Genomic DNA, 23,982 nt, shown 5'->3' with positions numbered 1-23,982 from the left:
GCCAGTGGGGATTCGCCCCCCCACTCAAGAGGTCTTACACCAAAGAAACCAACCAACATGCCAACCAACATGCCAAGTTACGCAACACAAAAAATTATAGTACATAGAAATACAACATAATCTTCGAAATAAGGTCATGAAAAAAAATATATATAAATATTTGAAGGTGTACTCCTCGCCTTCATAGCATTTCAAAGCCTTATGCAAGAAATATACAAGGAAAAATACAATTAAAATAAAAAAAATATAAAAATAATATTTTTGGTAAAACCTTATAAGCCTAAAAAGTAAATTAAGATTGAGTGATTAACCACAAAATGAATAAATTGAAGCAAAACAGAACACTACTAAAACTGATCTACATCGCCTATGAACAATTCATTCCCTATGAATCTATGATACATCAGCCCATCAACCTGATCTACTACTTAATGAGAAAATTATAAAAATAAACAAAATTCAAACCTTCCAGAAACATAAATTTCTAACTACAGAAATCAGAAATGATTCTATGTTAGAAGCAGAGAATCACACCATTTCCAAAACTTTGATGTTGCCACTTGAATTCGCCGCAACGAGGGTCGATGACTGGTCTCGCCAGCACACACAGGAGATGAACTGGTTGGCATCGTCGTCTTCGAGGCCGGAGAATGGATCAACGCAGCCAAAATTGTAAGACATGACAGGCATGGGGAAGGCTCTTTGATATACAAAAACCTGAAGGGGAAGCAAGCAGAACAAGTAAATGGAGCAAACAATCATATTTGAGGATATAATATCTTTGCATATGAAGAGAAAATGAACTACTTTACACATACAGAAACCACTAAAAATTCTCTTACATATCTTATCTAACACCTAAATTTGACATTTTACGTTTATACCGCCCAAATCTTTCTTATCAAGTAAAAAATGCTACTATTTTAACTTTTAACAAGTGAAACACACCATTTCATGCACGGGTAAGATGACAAATAATGTAAAAAATTAAAGTTTAGGTGCTAAATATATAAATAGATAAGAATCAAGTGATATGTATGTAAATCTTCCTAAACATTAATGTTAAAGCAGAAATCCTTACTTCATTTGTTTCCGAGCCTGTAGCAATATAGCCATCAGAAATGGAGAGGCCCACGAAATTCTGCAACAAAAGTACAAGTTATTATAAGAAAAGTTTAAGGAGTCTGCAAGTAGGAGTGTAAACGAGCCAAACACGAGCGAGCCCGAGCTCAGCTCCTGTTCGGCTCATCAAAAAATATCACTGTTCGTGTTTGACTCGTTTATATTTCGAACACAAAAAGTGTGTTTGTGTTCGGCTCGTTTGCTTAGCGAGCCGAACACGAGCTGTTCGCGAACTAAGAGTCGTTCAAAAAACCCTAATCGCGCAGCCGTAGGATGTTAAGGGCCGGGGCAAGATTTAAATCTTATTGTTTATATTAAAATATCATTTAAATATAATTTAACATATTTTTATTTTTATTTTTAATTAATAATTTTAATTGATTATAAATCGTTGTAGCCTTGTAGCCAATTAAATTTTTTAAAAATACTACTATATATAATTGATGAGTAGTATTTCGAGTCAAAACAATCCGAACACGAATGAACAAATCTTTATTCGTGTTCGGCTCGTTTATATATCGAGCACAAAAAGAGTGTTCGTGCAACGAATCGAACACGAGCTTCTTAACGAGCCGAACACGAATTATTCGCGGACAATGAGCCATTTTTACATCCCTATCTGCCACTGCTAAGTTGAAATACTAATCATAATGAACATAACAAAAGAAATAACATTTTATGGTCTAACAAAACTTAAATCAATAAGTCAAACTTATATAGCCAAGTAATTAAAGCAAGAGGAGGCTTGTAAGGATTTCAACTTAATAACTTTATCAAGATAAGAAGAAAATTAAAATTAGGTGACTTTAAAGAAAATTTCATCTGAATGGATTTAGAAACATATAAAGCATCGCCATATAGCATTTAATACCAAGTTAATGAAATTTAACATACCTTGACATTTGTATGGCCTGAGAATGTCTGAGCAGGACTCTCGATCACCCTTGATGAGCTCATCGACAACTCCCACAGCTTTATCGTGTTATCCGTCGACGAAGATACAAGAACCGATGAATCCAAGAACTTAACATAGCTCACAGTCTTAGCATGTCCAACAAACGTGCAAAGAGGCAATCTTACGTTACGCAGATCGTAGCAGTAGGCATTATGATCCGCTGAGCCAACCCCGATTATTCGTCCGGAATCAGGCGAAAACTGAACCGAGCACACATTCGCCTTCGTTCTAATAGTACCAATGCTTCCTCCCTGTATTGTAAATCACACGAAAAAATTCTCGCATAAAAAGATTAAGTTTCCATGCCATAGATGCTGTGATTAGTATTCGTTTTAAGCTGACATACGCAAAGTGCAAGAGTAAAAATGCCTGATTAATATTCCAGAGCTTCACGGTACCGTCATCGCTTCCACTAGCCAACATCATCGGGTCTGTTAGCGAGTAATCGACGGACCACACTCGTTTCTCATGCTCCCTCATTTCAACGACGACTTGGCTTCTAGTAACATCCCATATCTATTAAGGTTCAAAACTAATATTACACAAAAATTATAGAAATGATGATATGCATACATACCAGCATATCTAACGCCTAAACTTCAATTTTTACAGACAAGCCACCTTGCCTATGCATGAAAATGTATATTTCAATTTATTAAAAGTTAAAATGGTCATATTTTTTATGTGACATGAAAGATGTGGGTGGTATAAATGTAATAACTAAAGTCTAGGTGTTAGAAAATGCAGCAAAAAAGAGCAAAAGCAATGTAACAGCTTACCTGCACCAACCCTTCAAAGTCACTAGAAGCTATCTGACTCTTGATATAACTATTCCAGCAAACATTGCTGAGTTTTGAACTGCACGCCATCTCAACCACGGGATAATGAATATCGCGGTCCTCATTTATAACTGTGTGGTACTCGAAAACTTTGATCTTTTTATTTATGCCGACGATAGCAAAAAAATGTTTGTCTCGATCGAAAGCCAGGGCGCAAATTAAATTAGACGAGTTTAGCAGGTCTCCTTGCCTAAGTTCAGCACAAACTCTAAATTTGCTAAATGATAAGTATTTGCGCAAGCCATCAAGAAAGGGATTAATCCATCCACCCATTCTACTTCCACTTTGGGCTTCCTTAGAAACCAAGTCATCCACCGAACTCGCCTGGGTTTGATCGGTTGATCCTCTGCTATTACTAGTGAGTAGTAACTTTCTGCTTGCAAGTTTGCATGTTGGTTTTTTCGTCTTACTTCTAGATGAAAAATAAGCTGCCTCCAAATTTTTCAAATTATTCATAATTCGATCATTTTTCGAAAATACCTTGCCTTGGTTCTCTTGGTTAGCCTCTACACAATTACTCACATCAAGCCTTTCATCAACAAATTCCTTACATTCTGTTTTGCTTCGTTTTTGAGATCGCATGGAGGTGGAGTCATCATCAATTTCGGAAGAGGGTAATGGAGTCTTTATTTTATCGACAGATGAGTGATCGCCTTTCTCTGCTCCAAGAAAGTGGCTTAATTTCATGACCGTGGACCTCTGACCTTCAATTTCTCCTAAATCACTGGAGAGGATGCAAACATTGTCGTGCAACTTATTAGCGGCTTCTTGCTTTGTTCGTTGGAGCTTCAGAAGGAATTCGAGAAGTAACTCGTCTTCTTCGATCTCCTCGTTCAATTTAATGGTGACTTCATGATCTTCTAAGCTATTGTTTTTTTCATTCAGGAACTCGCTTTGTAAAACATCACTGCAGTGCATGAGAAATATAGTTCCAATCATAGCAATCAAAAAAGGAAATTATAACAAATGATAATCTGGACTAATTCAAGTATAACACATAAGCACATGAAGTACGCATGAAGATAGTCGTAATGATATCGAACATGATAGTTGTTGTATTTCTTACGGCCGAAAGCCATAGAATTTACACATGATAACTGTAGGAAGAAGAAGTTGTGGGAATGCTCCCAAAGCCTTTGATGATGAATTTGGTTGAAACCATATTAGGGAAGATTGCTTTTCCTTTTGCGGAAGATTTCCGTGACTAATGACAAAGGTTTATAATTTTTAGATCTGGAGTGTTTATATTTTCTATGGGCAAAAATTTTTTGATTAATTACAATCCAAAGCATAGGCATTTCAGACACTCCATTAATGACATCACATAAGCTCCAAATCATAAAATGGCTATTTGAATGAAATTTTTGAGAAAAAACGTCTAAATCAATCAAGCATAGGCTTCGTCCTCCCAAGCAAACCAAGTGGTTTTCATTCTTAGAGCACTCCTTGATGTATAATCGTAGTCCATGCTAAGCATTTGACTCAAAAGTTGTTTATGAGGGCCAATTCCTCATCTTTGGAGGTAATTAGACCATGTGGTAAAGAACTTCATGTTATGTCACCTGTTATCTTGTAAAGGGATCCTTTTGTTAAGCCCGGGTTTCGAGTAGCAGCTCAACTCACTTGAAATAAATGTCTTTAATATGAGCTGGAGTTTATTCTACCTGAGCAGCTTTAGGCTAAAACAAAAGATTGATAGTTTGCTTGATGGTTAGTATAACTCAGAAAAAGGCCTATTATATTTTGGAAGGATGGGTTAACAGAATGGGGCTCACAAAATGGGAGCCAGCCCATCAAAATTACTCGACTTAAAGGGCTTCATGGCCGCTCAATTAATTTGGTCATAGTGGTCAAGGTGGACTTGTGAAATCTATGTTTGTTCAATTTACTATCTAGATATGCACTTCTATGAAAAGTCTAATTGATTTATGGGGCTTGGTAGCCTTTATGTTGACCTAGCTAATTTGTGAACTAATTAGCATCATGCTGGTTAAATGTAATTTGTGGACTTGCATTGGTGAATCAACATACGTTAAGAGAAAAAATGTGTCAAGTTTGGCTTACTAGTTTGGTATTGACTCGACTACAGTGGCTTGTGGATGTAATGGCTTTGTGTTGACTTATGATTCTTATAGAGTTTTGCAAATCTTAACAGCTTCTAGAGGATAAATCACTTTATACCGTGTGAGGCTTGGATCTCCTACTTGGCGATTACATTTAAAAATAGAAAACCAAAAGTATAAAAATTTGAAGCACATAAAAGATAAATGAATATTTACAGAGATAGAAGCTAGAGGAGATAAAACAAAAAAGAAAAAAGAAAAAATAATTATTAAATGAAAACTATACTTAAGGAGAGAAAAGTTATGGCCACGAATGAGCATGGAAGGGTGGAGACAAAAAAGTGTTTATTTTAAAAGAAAAAAAAACTTCAAAGGTATCACAAAATTGAATAGTACTTATTGTGTGAGGAGAAATGAAGGAGTAGACTAATTGTCAATTTTTTAGAATAGAGCTCTATACTTTCATTGATAGGAAAAGGGGTAAATACATATTATAAGACCTAAATAAAAGAAAGACATAAATTCAAAAATAGACCAACTAGAAAATAAATAAATATGGAAATGGAAAATAAGTGCAGCAAATAAAAACTAATAATAACTGCAACAGTAATTAGCCTAATAATTGAGCTAATAATTAAACTAATATTCTAATACTCCCACTCAAGTTGAAGCATAGGTGTCTGCTCAACTTGGATTTGAAGTCATCAAACAATAACCAAAGAAGATACTTGATAAGGATATCTGCTAATTGGCTATTGGATGGGACAAATAGAATAGAAATCTCCCTTGAATTTTAAACATTTTGGATGATGTTAATCCATGTTAGAGGCATGTTTGTGCTAGACACATGTCTTACATTTACACAAAGCATTTTGAGGTGTTCATATTTCATCACTAGTGATTTTTATCCTTATTCCTTTTGCTAGCCTATTTTGGTGATTGATATGTGCATGATTATAAATTTGCCAAATTTGATACAAGATAATTTTCTTCATAAGATGGGAATCGTAAACATATAAGAATTTATATTCACTTTCTTTATTTATAGTAAAATTTTATCTTTTGATAACTATTAAATTATTATTTGAAATGAACCAAATGTGTTTGTTGGTATTGCATCAAAGGTGACTAAAGTCTACAAAAATGTAAACATAGAAATATGTGAATAGTAGTTTTTTATGTTCTTTATGCATTTTATCCTAGGTTAGCATTAAACAAGGGTGTCCTATATCAAAAACCCAAAGATCATATTTAAATATTTTTTAGTTAAAATAAAGCGTTTCTATAGGTACTACAAGGTTACAAATAGTAATAAGAACACAAAGGAAAATGTTTAGAAAGGCAAATCAACTAGCTATGCACATATATAAATATTGGATGACAAATACTTCAGAAATATTTATATGCTTATGGGGTAACAATGCGATTTCTGATGAACAAAACTAGCCAAAGGCCTCAACGCGAATGCCAAATGCATGTATAAGAGCTAGAAACCATTAGGATTGCATCACCTATCAAATATTGTACAAGAGAAGAAACACTCATAAGGTTGACATCAAACCATAAGTTAAAACTTGACTTCATGTAATTAGATAAAACATATTCACGAAAATGTAATAAAATAGTTATCTAAATACATAAGAACATGACATAAAGCTTGAGCTAAATCAAATCATAAATGCTAGCAAGAACCACTATAAAAAAAATTTAAAAATAAAAAAATAAAAAAAAAAAACCTCATTTTAGGCCGACTAATTGGCTCAGGGTGCAACAACCACAGGCAAAATGATGAGACCTTTGGCCACTTAAGCAGCATTTGCGGTGGAAGCACGCGATGTCTTAAGTTGAACATTATACCAACCTTCTCTTCCATAGTCTCAAACATGCAAAATAGCTGGCCACAATAAACCAAACCATCATCCATATAGCAATAAATGCAAAATAACAAAGATGAATAAAACCAAAATATATCAGTAAATTTTTACCTCAAATAGTAGAACACCTAATTTATATACATCTGAGGCAAACACACTCTGCCTCTCCTGAGTTTCTTCAGGGCTTTTATACCAATAAAACTCCATACTTAATAGCTTCCTGAGAGCAAAATCTCTCCTTTCCACAGCTGCACTCAGCTCACTCAAGTCTCCCCTTCTCTTCATCTCCTCCAACAAAGAGGACTGTGCAGCATGTGTAGTACTCTCGAAAGCACCAGCAGACATCCCCTCACAAGGAATAAGGGGTTTCGTGCCACCAGAACAATGGCCGCCTTCTTCTCCATAGAAAGAGTCAGAGTCTGAGCCCGAGCACGAAGCGGATTCAATGAATGAGACAGAGTTGAAGGTTGACATCACAAAGCAAGAAGGTCTAATGTTATTAACTACAACTCCTTGGTGGTGTGCAAGATTAACCGCTTCTACTACCTGCCGGAAAATGTGCAAGCATACCATAAAGTCTACCGGCCGGCCAGGCTTGTCCAGCCACTCCCTTAGGCTGACTTGCCCTTGGTTTCCACCGTTACCACCACCAGTAGTCTTCACTCTGGTAATATCAGAAGTTCTTTTTCCATCTTCGTCTAACTCCTCCTCCCTAGAGCTTCCGCCCGCAACCAGGCCTAAGCCGCTTCTCGACGGGGCAATAAAGCCGCGGAGTTTCAGATGTATGGAGGTTGTTGATCTCTGCAAACCGGACTCCTCTTTAGAACCCTCCATTAGGCATACACCATCGCAAGAAACTAAACACTTTATCAAGCCCCACAACCACGCTTTTCAAGCGCCAGAGTTAGCGCGAGAATCGATATAGCCTCAACAACCAGTTATTAAAAATTTCATTACTTGCCAAGTCTAAGCAAATTTGATTTGCCGGAGAGGAGGACAAAGGCTCGCCTCGATCGGCAAGATCCCACCTTTCGATAACGAAAAGCAAAACTACCAGCTTTCCATCAACGCCCATATGAATAGTTCTTCCATCTCCTCGGAGAAACTGCGCGCTGCCGAATGGAAAATAGAATGGCAACCTCAAAAAGATCGCTCGGAGAAGCAGAGATAATGGGGATAAAAGGAAAACTGATGAGAGAAGCACCACACAAATGAGTTCTCTAACATGTCCAAACACTAAAAAAAAACCATTTTTTTTTCTCAGCCGAGCTTCTCAGCCTCACAAATCCTCAGGACATCTTCACATTTACTCTCTACCGGCCCCCACCAATCTCTTTTCTTTTTCCGCCAGCACGGAAGAAGAGGCAGAACAGCGTGCTTTGAAAAACCCTTCGCAGTTGTGCTCAACGGGTAAGAAGCAGAGGAGGAGAAGCGCTTCATGGCGTTCGCTATCTTGTTCTTGAAGCTCTTTTAGCTACGTGGCTTTTCCATGTCCGCATGCAGGCTAAGGCATGCAAGTGTTGGTTAACTTGTGGCCCTTGTTTCTGCACGGAGAAACGCACAACGCCCTTTTTATATTATTATTTAAGCTTTATATTGGGAAATTTAGCTGCTTTCCAATGTAAAAATAATGGGGGCATCTTCATACATATATTCCATCCAATTACTGTCTACTTACATGCCAAACATCAAAATATTACATTTTTACATTTATACCATCATAATCTTTCATATCATATAAAAAAAATGCTACCATTTTGATTCTTATGAAGTTCAACGCAACTTTATATACATAAACAAGGTAGTATGTATGTAAAAATTGACGTATAGATGCTAGATAAGTAAATACATAGGAATTGAGTGATATGTATGTACATTTTTCAAAATAATATATTTCATTTAAAATATTTGAGAGTTATTAGTATAAAATAAATGCATGATGGGCACTCGGCCATGACGGAAGATGATGGCCTACTAATGTGGTTCATAACACACTAACATAGTATAAATGACAAAAAAAAGGCAAATGTGCTTTAGTTGTTATGATATATACATATTAATTAAATACTGATCTAATCTATGAATTTCGGATTCATATACACTGCAATAGACATGATGAGATAAACAGTAAATATAATAGGAAATATTAAATATGTTATATTTATTATAAATTAAGTGTATAAAGATATGTGACATATGACACTAAAATGTTACATTTTAATTTTAATCATGTTCTGTATTATGTACAAGATATTTACATTCGAGCAATAGCATAGATATTTTTTTATGCACTACATATTCAATCTCTTTATAAAATATTTATTAGAATGCAAACTATTTTATTTCCTTACATTAAATATCATTATAAGTTTCGTATAAGCTTTTGGGATGTTAGCTTACCTATACTATGGGATATATATATTTTTGAAGTGCAAGACTCCAATGTGATTGTTGATCTAACTGATGGAAATATATTTTATTAACATAGACCAACTTATTTATAAACATAGGATGATTATATTTTATTGGATTTATGAAAGCAATATGATTATTTCATATAAATAATTAGAATATAATTTGTTATAGAAAAAAAAAATGTTGAATGATGGTTTCTATTTAATTACAATAGCTTGGTGATATGATGGTTGTACTGTGAAATCTTAGATAATATAGTATGTTTATTTCAGATAAAGTTTGACAAACTCGTATTGTATCCAAGGGCAGAACCGGGATATGTCCCTCGACACACACAAACACCAAAAGATGTATATATTTTATTTGCCCAACACATAAAAAGAATCAGCCCCCCAAAAAAAAGGTAATGTTGGTTCCAATGCTAAAAGTTGTACCCAAATTAGTTTAATCAACTATGGTATAATAGTTATATTGAATCTAAGTCTTGATAATTTATACGGCATCAAAACAATAGGTTTGAAAATTTTGATTAAGCATAGAGAAATAGAATCAATTGTGAGTGTGGAAGCAATTTTTTTTTTCTATACATGAATATTCATTGCTTTGAGTTATTGTGTGTGATTGATCAAGTGAGAGGATGTTGAAGTTGTGGCTCCATGGATACTCAAGAGAGAGAAATAACTAATATATAAAACTGCAATCAAGTATTGCTAATGCATAATACAATAAAAGCTAATATCATTAGGTTTCATAATAAAATTGTTTGGTTCAACAAATCAACTATTGGACAATGTATAGAATGTGATACTTACTATCAGAGTAGATAAAGATAACATATATTTACAAATGTTTTAAATATTGAATCCAAATTTTTTTAAAGATATTATGAAACCACAATAATCAAGACTAGATATTAAAAGTGGAGAAAATATTAATAGGATGTAATACCAAAAGGATTATTAGGTACCACACTAATAGTTAGGCCATTGGAGAAACACTTTTTTATGATGGATTGATTCTACAAATTATTTAAATAAAATTTATAGATAATTTTATGAAGCTTTTTTTTTTCTTATGTCGGGCAACAAACAAGAGGCTTTTATAATGTTAATATTGGGGAACATGACCATTATACAATTAAAATAAAGGTTTAAGTCATTGTTTTAATTAGGTATGTCTCACATTTAATTAGCAGTATTGAGGTGAAGTGTTAGCATCTTATAAGATAATTTAGAGATTATTTGAGATATTTATTAATTTTATTAAAAAGAAGATATTTCATTGAGTTGATATATAATACACGATTAATAAAAAAAGATTTATTAATTTCTCATCAGAGATGATATGTGAGAAGAAAGAGATTTAATAAAAAGATGTTTAAGAATAACTTCAGTAGAAAGAAGAACAGATTTAGATTGTATGCTTCTAATAAATATTTGATGCTATTTGTTATTAATTCACTTGACAACACAAATTATGGAAAAACACATTGAGGATAACAATATTTTTTTGGATGACATATCATATCACTCAAGGAAGATGCAAAGGTAAACTACTACACCACCTAATGCCATGCAACCAATTTAGTCTTAGTGTTGAAAGCTTTGTGTCTAACAACAATATCTAGAGTTCAAAGCTTATCACATACAAGTGTGTGCAATCGATAAGAAAATAATTTAAAAAAGATTATCCCTCCTGAAGCATCCAATAAAGGTTCACAAATAATGTTGGAGGAATGACTATAATAATGAAACTAGTGAAAGTCAAAAGGAATTTACTAATTTAGTTTGTGCATTCTAATTCAAGCTAACTTTTATAATTTGTTTTATTAAGATGTAAATAATATAGCTTATGTCTTTTATGTTGTTGCATCAAATTCACATTACATTATAAGTAATATCTCTACATTAACGTTGTTGGAAATTATATGATAGTTAGTTATGGTTGCGAGGGCATGCAACATCAAGATTTTATTAGGAAGTATTTAAAATTAATTGGTTGAGAAAATATGTTGTCCATAATAATTATAAAAAAAAAAACATGAGAGTGATTTTATATTCAATTAGTGAAAATATATATTTCCAAATTATTAGAGGAGTAATGCCATCAATAATATTCACTCTATACATTAATAAGATATGGAAGAATAAATGTTAATACATTTTACACATATGAAGGATAAAATTAAGCATCCACTCTCATTATAAAATGTTCTTATAGTAATCGAATTCTCTAATATATTTTTTTAAGGAATTTATAAATTTATCACATTATTGAAAAATAGAGTTTTGTATTGAAGTGCTATTTGATACATCTCTCTACTGCTAATGCCTCATATAAAATAACACCTGAGGAATTACAAGAACTATAGACATAATTCTAGGATTTAGTGGATAAAGGTTTCATTCAACATATTCTATAATTATAGGTTACATTTGTGTTATTTATGAAGAATAATAATATGATGTGAATGGATCTATATTATATATTTACAAAGAGTGTCTATCAAGAATAAATACCTATTATTTAAGACTGATAACTTTTTAATCAGTTTAAAAGCATACATTTGTTATATTTTGGAAGATATATTTGAGGTATAATATTATTATTTTAAGGTAAAAGAGGAGGATGTAGCAAAGGCAAAATTTCACACACAGTAGCTGTTTTTTTATGTATTTAATGCACTTATAATATTTATGGATATAAAGTATTAGATGAATAATCATATTGAGATAAAGTTATGATTGCAATCATTGATGATACATTAATGTCTTCATAATGTGTTAAAGATAGGCCAAATCTCTTGAGATTTTTATTGAAAATATCAAACAAAATAAGTTATATGCTTTGTTTTCAAAATATAAGTTTTGATTATGAACTATTTCATTTTTAGGTCAAATAGTAAAGGGAGAAGGGATACATATAAACTCATTGAAGGTATAAGTTATTGTCAAATGACTTAGCTTACTAATGTATTAGAAATGCAAAATATTTTTTTTTTTATTGAGATAAATTATTAAAAAAAATAGTTAAGAATAGATATAATTTTTAGAAGTTGAAGAGCTACTTATTATTGTTAAGTATGCTCGTCTGATATTAAAAAATATGAAATACTTAGTAAAGTATCATTAAAAAGTTTTACTACATCATAATAAAATAATAGCATATACATTCAAACACTTGAAGGCACACGAGAAAAATTATCCTACACATAATCTATAATTAACAAGCATTGTATTTGCACTTGAGTTTTGAAAACATTGACTACTTATCATCAACTTTTATAGCACATATTTACTAAAAATTAGTTAAATTTAATGCAAAGAAGGTGATCACATTTGATTAAAGATTATGACTTAGTATTTAAAATCAACACAAAAAGGTTAATGTTGCTCCAACGTTTTGAAATAAAATAAAAGTAGTAGTTAGAGCAATTGGTGTGGACATTGAAGTATTGTCTCAAATGATTGTTCAACTTAAACTATAAGAGAGAATTGAAGACGCTTGAAAATTTAATCATGAGCATGATAGATTATTTGGAGGTGAAAGAAATTATAATTGAACAATAATTAAGTGTTAGAAATTATTTCTAATTAATAATGAAGATTTTATATAAAACATAGTACTTTGGATATATCCATTAATGCCAGGAGCCATAGATTGTATCGCTAATTAAAATTAATATTTATACAGCTTAAATTAAAAAGACAGATAGCAAAATTTATGTCTTAGTGTGAAGCTTTTTAAATAGCATAAGTGCAGCATTAACAATCTTGTTGTTTATCACAACTTGTTCCTATTCTCGAGTGGAAGTTAAAAGGGATCATGAGTTAAAATTATCTCTTTTACATATAATTGAGCTAATGATCTATTTATTTTACTAATTTCTCTTAAGATAAAAAAAAATACATTAATTTTGTCAAGCGACCAACTTTTACTTCACAGCATCTTGGCTTTGTAATGAACAGGAAAAAATTATCTATATCTTTAAGTCTTATCCAAAACCCTTTCATTCATATCTTAATCCACCCTTCCCAAGATATTCTCCATTTGGGCTTAGGCTGAGGGGTGACGAAGAGAAAAAGAGATGTCTTTTAGGGTCTGTTTGGGGCAGCTTATTTGGTGCGGTGGCGTTTTGAAAACGCACCTGACCTGTTTGGGTAAACTACGTTTTGACAGCTTATGTGTTTTCTAAACGCAGAAAACAACTTTTTCACACCGCACTAGATGTAGGTGCAGTGGGAGCTTATTGGCAACGGTTCAGCTTTTTCCAAAAAAAAAAAATTGCAATAATCACTGCACCTAGCTTATTAGCAGATTATTTTTAATCAGCTTATCAGCATATTATTCAATAAGCTATAGCTGCCCCAAACAGACCCGAAGTTTTGGACTTGAAGGTTTTTAATTTATTTTTATAAGGCGGGCCATTTGAAAAAATTATTTGATTCACATGTATTGTGCTGACCAACTATTTGTACTAATATGAATGATAGGATATTGTATCCATCTTGTTATAATTTGTCAAAAAAAAAAAAAAAAAATCAAATCAAATGATACATTATATTTAGCTAGAACAACTGACTTACATGATTTATATGTGATGATAGACATCTCCTATACTAACAAACATGATAAAATAAGTTCTATGGACTATTACGATTATGACATTGTTGAACTCTTTTAGAATGTTGGGTTCTGTAATATTCCCGAGTTCACACAACCTGTGAGAGACCTGTGTAAGAAAGGTAACACATGAGGATAGATGTATTATTCGGGCCTAAATTATATGTTCTGCCTTCTGATCCTCCACTGGCATAGTAGAGGAGATGATCTAACAGAAAGCGGGAGTCACAGCTTAAGGTTTCCGAGAATTCTAGGAGAGAGAAATCCTCTTCAGTCTCTCTGCCACTTTTTATACATGTACAACGTGTCGTTAAAAAATCTGCCCATTGTAACTTGATGAAAAAACCGTGATGTGTGTGTCAGGCAGCTCATAAATGAGGATGTTAATCCTCAATATCAAACTTAACTTTCGCATTGTTATAGCTACAAGGATCGTCGTGAAGAGGAGCTAAGCTAATGTTTCTGATTGGTCAGTTCGTCCAGTGGAATGGTCATGCCAGTTTGATGAGCTAGTTTTCCAAGCCAGTTCGTTAGGTTAGTTAGGTATCTAGTACAAGGCATCTGACACTTCGACGAATGAGGTTGGCGGGTCACTTTCGACGAAATTTGTGTCTTCAAGTTTGCTGGTTTGAATCAAACCCACGAGATCTAATGAGTGTGAACTTTGACCCATAAAAACTTGATTTCGGTAATACATACACTATACCTTACATAACATAAAATCAAAATGATATACTTTGTTCATAATTTATATTTTATGAATGACATCAACACCTAAATAGTATCATAGATATTTACTTATTTATCATATATTTATTGCCCTAATAAAATGGTTATTAACTTGCATACTAGTTTATTTCTTTCTTGCATTAAATACAGTTATAAGTTATGTGTAATCAAATGAGCTATTCTTTACTCATTACATATCTTTTAAGAGAAGGATATGACTTTAATGGAGTAAGGCTGTTGATCTTGCTAAAGGAGATATCTTCTGGTTGATATAAGTGGGCTTTTTTATTATTATGAAATTATCATATTTTATTAGATTTATTGAAGCACTATAATTATTACATATAAATGCTTGGAATATAAATTATTCTGTTGCAAGCAAATTTTCAACTAAAATAAAAATTTGATCATATTTCTTCAAATACAGCAGATATATTTGTCCTATAAGGATTATTATGAGGCATATAATGTCAAAAATTTCCTCATATTTATAATAATTCATATTTACAGAAATGTAAAAAAACAAATTTTCATACATAAAATGAATATAAAATTAAAAAAAAAACCATGCAAATGTTCATCAAAAAAGAATCTTTGCATGATTCAAATAGAGATTAAAGGGGGCAGCATTGTACCTTGTCAGTTCTAAAAAATGTTGAAAACTCCGCCATACTGTCCAAATGAAAGATGCCAATTCCTTTTAGCACCTAGTCGTTAGCCAATACTATATTAGTTCTAGGCGTACAAGAAAAGAAAATACTTATTAGCATGCAAAAAAAAAAAAAAAAGTTCAAATATATAGATGCAAACATGATATATAGGGTTATAATGAAACATTTCCTCAACATAGCTTTGCTTTAGGATCCCATTGGCCATCTTCTATAAAGCACAATTGTTAAAATAATTTCTACAGACAATTTCCGAAATGTATTTATATATTCATGTTAATATACTTGAATTTAATCTCTAGATTCTTGCTGGCCTGTCTTCATAGATTATTTTTTTATGAACCCACATGCTTTCATCACTGCTTCCCTCACAATAATCTCTCATTGTTAAATGAATCTTTTTCACGTGATTTTATCACATTATGTTATTGCATAAGGAGAAATCAATCTCTTTTTTGAGGGTGGATATTATTGACCCTACCTGCTTAAACCTAGAGAAAACAGGTAAATATTTTTTTCCTTAGTTTTAGGCAAAAAAAAATTATTCAGGAGGGGTGGGGAAATTATGTATAAAAAATTTACATACATACATACCACAAACTTCTTATGTATTTTATATATCTAACATCTAAACTTTGATATTTATATATCTAACACTTAAAAATATAATATGTTCAAATGTCATAATGCTCCGTGTAACTTAGAATGATACTGTAACGCCCTTGGTAATTGTGCAATTAATCGAAATAACAGATAGGCAGAGGGCAGAGTTAGCTGAGGAATTAACTATGAGTAGAGTTCTCATAGTTCGAGCTGGTTGTCGGGCAAACTCCCAGTTTTGTCAGGGGAACTATAAGGTGGTATATGCAGGCTATCATGGATTCTAAGGGAATTGATACGCTATCAATGTTGTATCTCCAAGTTACACTGAGATGACGCCTAAGCGCATGCGATACAGATGGACCTGCAGACCAATTACACAGGTTGACGAGTCTCACCAGACCCGCCGGGTTTTTGTGTGTACAATATGCATTTGGTTAAACATGTAAAAAGATGCATAATTTTCTTTTCAAAGAGAGTGAGACAAGATATGCTTGATCATAGGAATTGAATTAATAAGCTGTGTTAGGGAAGCTTAGCACACCTTCTACCGGTAATGAGTTAGCAATTACTTTTATTACTGATTTTTCCTAGATAAATGTGGGTTTACTTTACGAAGCTCAAATTTGAAGTATGTCAAAACTATGGTTCAGAATTTATTACATATGAAAATCTCCTGATTAAGATATAACGACGATGGAGAATATAGGTTTCATGAGCTTTCTAGTACACTTAACACATTGTGGAGCCTACCGCACCCAAACCAAATCAAGAGGAGGGCGCTTAGCGCCCCGGCTCAAGTGCCCAACATTTGGGGCACTAACAAAGAAAGGGGCTTTTGCGCTCCCTATGGGCGCCTTTGCGCCCATGCTTAGGCGCTCGACATAGAAGGGGGCGCCTTAGTACCCCCCTTGAGAGCCCAAGCGTCCAACTAAGTTGGGCACGATTCTGCTTCCCGAGAGACCGGCACTTTTATGCCTAGTACGGGCGCTTTTGCGCCTAGTGCTGTTACCACGATTTTTTAGTTTTAAAACCGAAATTTTAAGCGGCGTAATGATGCTTGGGCGTAACATTGCCTTGGGTGTTCTTCAACAAGTTTCTGGTGAAGAGAGAATAGTCGGAAAGCAAAATTTATGGGATCTCAGCGTGTGTTGTTTGCGGCAAATCGGAGAAAGAAAATTGTGGAGTGTCCTGTAAGTTTTTTCGTGAGAGTATGGAGAAAAAACTTGTGTGAGTCATTTGTAAAACTTTCTAATTTTCATAATGAATTTGTGGTGGTGTAGCTCAGTGGTTTTTTTCCCGTTCTCGGCTTTTTTCATATAAAATTCTCGTGTATTTTTCTGGTTGTTTTGATTTTGCTTCTGTGCTTAAATTTATTATTCCGGTTTTCTCGAATTCTGTGATTCTATTCCGCGGTGAAACTAGAATGAGATTCTTTTGGAGTAGTTTGTCCCAACATAATTCACAAAAATCTTATTAATCTACGAATAAGTAACTATGCTTTAGGTGAGACCATCTCAACTCCATATAGTCATCTTCAAATGCCAACAAACTTACATCTAAATATTGTTAAATCACATATCACACTTCCTATTAGGAGTTATGTTAAATCACATATCAGAAAAAACTGCATAACACATAATTTTATGTATTTATATATTTAACACTGAAATTCAAATATTTATGTATATAACACTTTAGTGCCATTATTACCTCAAAAAATAGGCATGAAAAGTTATGTTTAATTTTTGAAAAATTAATATTAGCAATATTTTTATATGATGTAAAAGATGCGAGTATTATATAAACAAATATTAAAGTTTGGGTGTCCAATATGTAATTACAAAAAATTGTGTTGTGTGCATGTAAATCCCCATTCTTCTTATATCTTGCAATAAGAATACAAAGGAGTCAGAAGGAGAACTCCAGGTCAAAAGATGACTAAGGTTCAAATCTCACATTCAATGTTTGATCCTCATTCAAATGAGACTCAAATACCTATTTTGAATCACGGATTAGCCTGTTAAAAAAAAAAGGTATAACCATGTTATTTTGTGGAGCCATGTTGAGGGTTTGTAATGGTCATAAAATTTACTAAATCGTTTTTATGGTCGATGAGTAGAACTGTAGAAGACATGCATAGCTATGAACATAGAGCTGAGTAACCAAGCAAGAAAGGTCAAGTGGCCCACTTACTACTTAGCAATAAGCCAGTAGGTGGTTTGCGACGATCAACAACTTCACAAAATTTAAGTTATGATCGCCGGGCAAACATGCATGCATTAGCAAGCAGCTGAGCATGCAGGGTTGATTAGCTAAGTGTGTAGAGCCAACTAACCAAATTATTACTAGTGGTAAGCAGCTAAAGGATTTTTCGCTAGCTATAAATTATATCAATTATGAACAAAGGTTGGCATGCAAATGAACACATATGGCCAAGTATTGGAGTTGATGAGCTTGAGCAACCAAGTTCATAGAGCGTGTTGCTAAGTATGCCAAGAGTTCCAACCAGTTTTACTTTTCTTCTATTATCAAAAAGACTTTCTGTCGCGCACTTTCTTGAATAAGTTGATTGCGGTTATTTAATGTTTTATCGAGTATCTTAATGTGTGATTAGAGATCGATCAGGTCAATTTATTAATCACCTATATTGAAGAATCTATGAAAATGGCAAAGCATATTTCGAGTTCTCTTCCATGATCATAATCTCCCTTGAGGAGGTCGATGTGGACCTGCTATTGATATCATGACCCAATAAAGATTTGATGTTATCCAACTCACTGCGACCATGGATGATTTTATAGAGAACTAACTTAATTATGGTTAGTTTTTCTCTTCATATGTCCAACTAATATTGACTGGTAGATAATTTCCATAAGAATAAATCCTTCGTCAATACAAATTTTAATAATTAAATATTTATACCTTCATTATATATAATTTTTTGTTCGTGCCTGACTTAAGTTTTGGGTTAGTTATTGCAATTATAATCAGTATATTTCAGTTTTATTAGTTGATTTTTAATTTATATGATAAAAGTCTATTAAAATTTTGAATAATGAGAAAAAAACTTTATTTTATAGAATTTATGACTATGTACATCTCCATATCTCAAAAAGTAGGATCAAACTAAGATGGGCTTGTTCAAAGATCAACATGAACTTACCGAGCTTCAAAGAAACCCACATGCCATTTGATGAACTTTCCATAATTATAATTAGTTTATCTCATTGTTCCCTCAAGCCTAATCATTCTAAGCTCAAGAGCTACTCTCTACTCAGCAACAACTTTACCAAATCTATTGGTTTCCTCTATAAGTAAGTGACCAAACCAAGTACTCAATCACATGGACAATCTAGAATAATCGGGTTATATATCTCATGTATTTTATAGTAAATAACAATTATGCCTTGCTATATACTTTTTCTTAGAACCCAGTATGTAGCTTTTTTTAAAGTGCTCAAGCTCCAATCCACATCTAGAGGGGGCGGCTATTTTATGCAATTTAGAGTACTCAAACCCATTCTATTTATGCAAATTAGAGTACTCAAACCCATTCTAATCAAATCTTTGAGTTTTTCACTCTCGAATCTTATTTTTTGTAGCAAACCCATTCTTGTCAAATCTTAAGTTTTTCACTCTAAAATCTTCATTTCTATTAAATCTATGATTCTCTTTTGATATTATCCATTGATATGTTAAGATCAAAGTTTTCAAATTTGCAGCGAATGTGAACATATGCCAAAAAATTAGAAGAGAAATACTTCGAGAGATAACCGAACTAAACAAAGAAACTTCAGTAAATATGAAAAAATAAAACTTAGTTACTAATGACATCTAGCAGACATGGATGAGAGAATCAACAAAATAATTCAAGGAATCTTGGATCAGATCTCTACAGCTACTCCTAGAGTGAAAATGTCGAAAGGATCTTCAAATTATGTTGTATGGAGGAGACATTCTAGCAGAAGACATTATCCTTAATCCTATCAAACAAATATCCTTCTCATTAGGAACTCCAATCACCCCAAAACCACTAGTGTAGTCCTATTCTCATCCTAGAAACTTGTTGGAATAAATTCCATCATGTTTCTCACCTTTTGGTAACAATGCCTCCTTGATGTTTGTAGCCATCACTTATTTTGAGCATCTTAGCCAGCTTCACTATATCTTCATTGCTAACGCAAGAGTTTTCTAGTGCTCAACCATGAGGGCAATATGTAGAAATTCTCTTGTGAGGTAGCATTCACATGCCCATCTCCATTATGTTTAAATCCCTGACACCTACACCTGCAATTTAGAGTAGTCAAACCCATTCTAATCAAATCTTAGAGTTTTTCACTCTCGAATCTTATTTTTTTGTAGCAAACTCATTCTTGTCAAATCTTAGAGTTTTTCACTCTAAAATCTTCATTTCTATAGCTAAATCTATGATTCTCTTTTGATATTATCCATTGATAATTTAAGATCAAAGTTTTCAAATTTGCAGCGAATGTAAACATATGCCAAAAAATTAGAAGAGAAATGCTTCAAGAGGTAACCAAACTAAACAAAGAAACTTCAGTAAATATAAAAAATCAAAACTTACTTACTAATGACATCTAGCAGACATGGATGAGAGAATCAACAAAATAATTCAAGGAATCTTGGATCAGATCTCTACAGCTACTCCTAGAGTGAAAATGTCGAAAGGATCTTCAAATTATGTTGTATGGAGGAGACATTCTAGCAGAAGACATTATCCTTAATCCTATCAAACAAATATCCTTCTCATTAGGAACTCCAATCACCCCAAAACCACTAGTGTAGTCCTATTCTCATCCTAGAAACTTGTTGGAATAAATTCCATCATGTTTCTCACCTTTTGGTAACAATGCCTCCTTGATGTTTGTAGCCATCACTTATTTTGAGCATCTTAGCCAGCTTCACTATATCTTCATTGCTAACGCAAGAGTTTTCTAGTGCTCAACCATGAGGGCAGTATGTAGAAATTCTCTTGTGAGGTAGCATTCACATGCCAATCTCCATTATGTTTAAATCCCTAACACCTACACCTGCACCATATTTGTCTTCATCTACATCTACATAGATAAGATTGTGGTGACATGGCTATATCAAAATGTTTACCTTTTGTGCTCCAATTTATCAAATCAAGCACTGCATTCCAACTTTATGATGAAAGAGGTATGCTCCGCTAAAAAAGAAAAAAGAAAATTATGGTGTTATAAGAAATTGCTATGTTTGAGTTCAATTTCATTATCATTAGCGTCATCTCAACTATACTTAGGGTCGGCTTTATGAATCCTTATTATCTATTCATTCATGTTGATTATTACATGAGGTTTTAAATCTAATCCAAGTCTTTCGGTACAATGTCTATGTGAATTACCTTTGCTCTGCCCATTTTCTATTTTCATCCTCAGAGAAAAATTTTATCTACATAATTTATAAGTGCATTTTCTACCGTTATCATACATGTCTAAGCCACTTATGTTTCAAGTGTCATATAAAATAATAATTGTATGCAATTCTCCTCATTCTCTAGCATTAAACCTCTACACACGCCTTTCTACTGAAAGTATCTAAGAGTTGTAATTCCAATTACTTACACCGCTCTTTCTTCTATGTTCATATGATCCTAATGCAAATACATTAATGGTTTAAAGTGTAAAAGATTTGATGACAGTCTATGAAATAATCTTAGAAAGTTACAAGCATTACAATACTTATAACTGGTCCAAATAAACATGTTCATTTGTTGTAAAGCCTTATGTAGGTTCCTTCAGTGTGCTTTTGTTTCAACATTAATGTGCTAACAAATGAATGAAGCAACTATTTTAATGATTTCATACAGAAAATAGCAACAAAATAATATAACCAAAGTTTCATATATAAAATCACATAAATAATTGCATTCCTTCTCACTTCAAGTTCTCAGTTACCTCAATTTCTCAGTATTCCACTTTGCATTGAACAGCCGCTCTCTATCTCATAGACAATCTGCAGTTTCCTAAACACGGATAAACCTATATTTACTCAATTTTACATTGATTCCTCTAGTTCAGGAATTAATGCAAAAGATGTGTTTTTTTGTTGATCACAACAGCAAAATAACTTTTGTTATTAATTAGCTGCAGGAAATATTAAAACTTTTAAAAAGAAGGCAAGAAAGTAGAATTTACCTGAGGAATAAATCATAAAAATAAGCTTAGGAACAAGAGCGAGCCCAACGCTAGCATTTTATTTGCTTATATCCAACTTATCTTACACAACTTTCGAAGCTGCTCTTGTGTTGAATTTGGCATCCAGCACCTGAAAACTTTGTCCAACCTCACATGACTCAAAGAAAAACAACCCAACACTATGTGCACAATATCAGCAACAGAAACATTGCTACAAGAAGCCAAAACAAGGATCTCCAACGACAGGTGACCTGAGAAGGAACGAATCCCAGATCAAGTAATCTGATCACAGCCTATCAATCTAACCTCCACCAGATTCTGAAAGTTCTGAGCTACAACAATGAGTGAAGAATTCGAAAGATTGATCAGCCAAGAAAGGTCCAATCTCCTCAAGCTAGTCATAGCAGCAATACAAGCACCTCCAAAATCAGTGACTAAGGGGCCACATTCCGCCAGCCTCAATTCCTGCAAAGAGGACATGAGCCGCAAGGAAGAGACCCCATGGTCCGTAATCCGATCGCACTCAGAAACATCAAAAACCTCCATAGTCTTGGCTGACAATCCGTGGGCCAAAGATTTCAAGCCATGATCAGTTATCAGATAACATCCACGAAGATATACTTCCATCAAGGAACTCAGTGAAGCCACGGCTTCCAGCGCAGTATCACTAATCCCACTGCACCATGACAGATCAAGAAAGACTAAATTCTTTGCATGTGATATAAGAGCAGCGATTCCAACATCCCCAATCCCTTTCCTCCATCTCATTGAAAAATTTATCAGTTTCTGACAAGCAAATGATATGCCGCAGAGCCCACTGTCAGTAACATCCTCAAAATCGAATCCATAACTCTCGAATTCATCGGAGAAGCATCGGTTTCTGCGGAAGTTTAAGTTAAGGGTTTGGAGATTAGTGCATATCTCGGCGGCAGCTTGGAGGTTCCTGTCGGAAATTCTGGTATTAATCTCCAAGGTTTTCAGATTAGTGAACCTTCGCGAGAGAGAAGGGAGTGATTGGGGAAGCAGAAGACGCAGAGAAGAACGGATAGAGCCCTCCAATCTCGCCCATTGCTTGCATACCTCAGAGCACGCCTTGCGGTCTCGCCGGTGAGAAACCCTCTTCAGCACCGCCGCCAGCTCATCGTCGCCTAATCTCTCCATGATTCTAGAAAATAATTTCTCGCCCAAAAATACGCCATCTTTTCTTTATTTATTTTTGAATGTTTCAATAATTTTTTTAGACGATCTTATTAATGAAAATATTTATAGAGTGGTTAGGGCTATAAATGAACTAATGAACTTGATTAATAAATTAATAAATTTGAATATTTTCTTTGATAATTAAATTTTAAATAAATCAAATTTGAGTATAGTCCATCCCATTCATTAATATTCAAGGAAAATTTATTCTTGTTCAATAAATAATTTATGAAATATTTAAATACAATCATAAATATATATGTGAGATATTATTTAAATAAAAGTTAATTAACAAAAAAATCAATTAATCATAATATTAATAATAACATTTAATGATTTAATATTAATATTCAAACAAATTTAATATAATTTCTTCTTTTTTTTTAATAAACTAATTTATTAATATTTATTTATGTTATTTGATTGCACTAAAATTTACTTATAATTTATATCTTTTTTATTTATTAAATAAAAATTAATTTATTCACTTACTTGTTTATTTAGATTTTTATAATCATTTGTTAATAAATTTATAAAAACAATCAAGTGCAAAATTCAAATTTTTTTTTGGTCAATTAATACACACAAGTGAAGTATAAGTGAAGTATGATTATTAAAAAAAAATTAAGCAAGTCAAATACGAACATATATGAAATCTCAGCTCAAGCTCAAACTAAACTATGAACAATTTATGATTTGACTGAGCCAAATC

At 33.1% G+C, this 23,982-nt stretch overlaps 2 protein-coding genes across 6 annotated transcripts; both read right to left on the bottom strand.

Annotated features, from left to right (window-relative positions):
- Positions 1 to 329: 329 nt before the first annotated feature.
- LOC110029638 (protein SPA1-RELATED 4-like) lies at positions 330 to 22,381 on the bottom strand. 5 transcript variants are annotated; one of them, XM_020732017.1, is made up of 10 exons: positions 22,071 to 22,381; positions 21,831 to 21,944; positions 15,256 to 15,327; positions 6,965 to 8,397; positions 6,716 to 6,873; positions 2,857 to 3,823; positions 2,447 to 2,593; positions 2,017 to 2,328; positions 1,082 to 1,141; positions 330 to 717 (listed from the first exon to the last, which is right to left on the bottom strand). In XM_020732017.1, the coding sequence occupies exons 4-10, from the start codon at positions 7,685 to 7,687 to the stop codon at positions 529 to 531; spliced, it is 2,556 nt and encodes an 851-aa protein (XP_020587676.1). In that variant the 5' UTR covers positions 7,688 to 8,397; positions 15,256 to 15,327; positions 21,831 to 21,944; positions 22,071 to 22,381; the 3' UTR covers positions 330 to 528. The 5 variants fall into 5 exon arrangements, with proteins under 5 accessions (XP_020587676.1, XP_020587675.1, XP_020587677.1 ...); XM_020732016.1 differs by having other exon boundaries at positions 21,831 to 21,898; XM_020732018.1 differs by lacking the exon at positions 21,831 to 21,944.
- On the bottom strand, positions 22,344 to 23,241 carry LOC110029713 (F-box/LRR-repeat protein 3-like). The gene has a single exon (XM_020732135.1). The coding sequence runs from the start codon at positions 23,229 to 23,231 to the stop codon at positions 22,344 to 22,346; it is 888 nt and encodes a 295-aa protein (XP_020587794.1). The 5' UTR covers positions 23,232 to 23,241.
- Between the last annotated feature and the right edge of the window lie 741 nt (positions 23,242 to 23,982).

Source organism: Phalaenopsis equestris, unplaced genomic scaffold (assembly GCF_001263595.1).
Source record: "Phalaenopsis equestris unplaced genomic scaffold, ASM126359v1 Scaffold000600, whole genome shotgun sequence".
Lineage (NCBI taxonomy): Eukaryota > Viridiplantae > Streptophyta > Magnoliopsida > Asparagales > Orchidaceae > Phalaenopsis > Phalaenopsis equestris.
Note: the sequence above shows the minus strand (reverse complement) of the source record. Positions and strands in the feature narration are given on the sequence as shown.

What these genes read in the sequence shown, in the direction of transcription:
- LOC110029713 (XM_020732135.1), bottom strand. Translation starts at nt 23,231, where the DNA reads ATGGAGAGATTAGGCGACGATGAGCTGGCGGCGGTGCTGAAGAGGGTT.
- LOC110029638 (XM_020732017.1), bottom strand. Translation starts at nt 7,687, where the DNA reads ATGGAGGGTTCTAAAGAGGAGTCCGGTTTGCAGAGATCAACAACCTCC. An exon ending in ATTAGTCGGCCTAAAATGAG is followed by an intron (nt 3,824 to 6,715) that starts GTTTTTTTTTTT and finishes CATGCACTGCAG; the next exon opens with TGATGTTTTACAAAGCGAGT. An exon ending in ACTTTGAAGGGTTGGTGCAG is followed by an intron (nt 2,594 to 2,856) that starts GTAAGCTGTTAC and finishes GAACCTTAATAG; the next exon opens with ATATGGGATGTTACTAGAAG.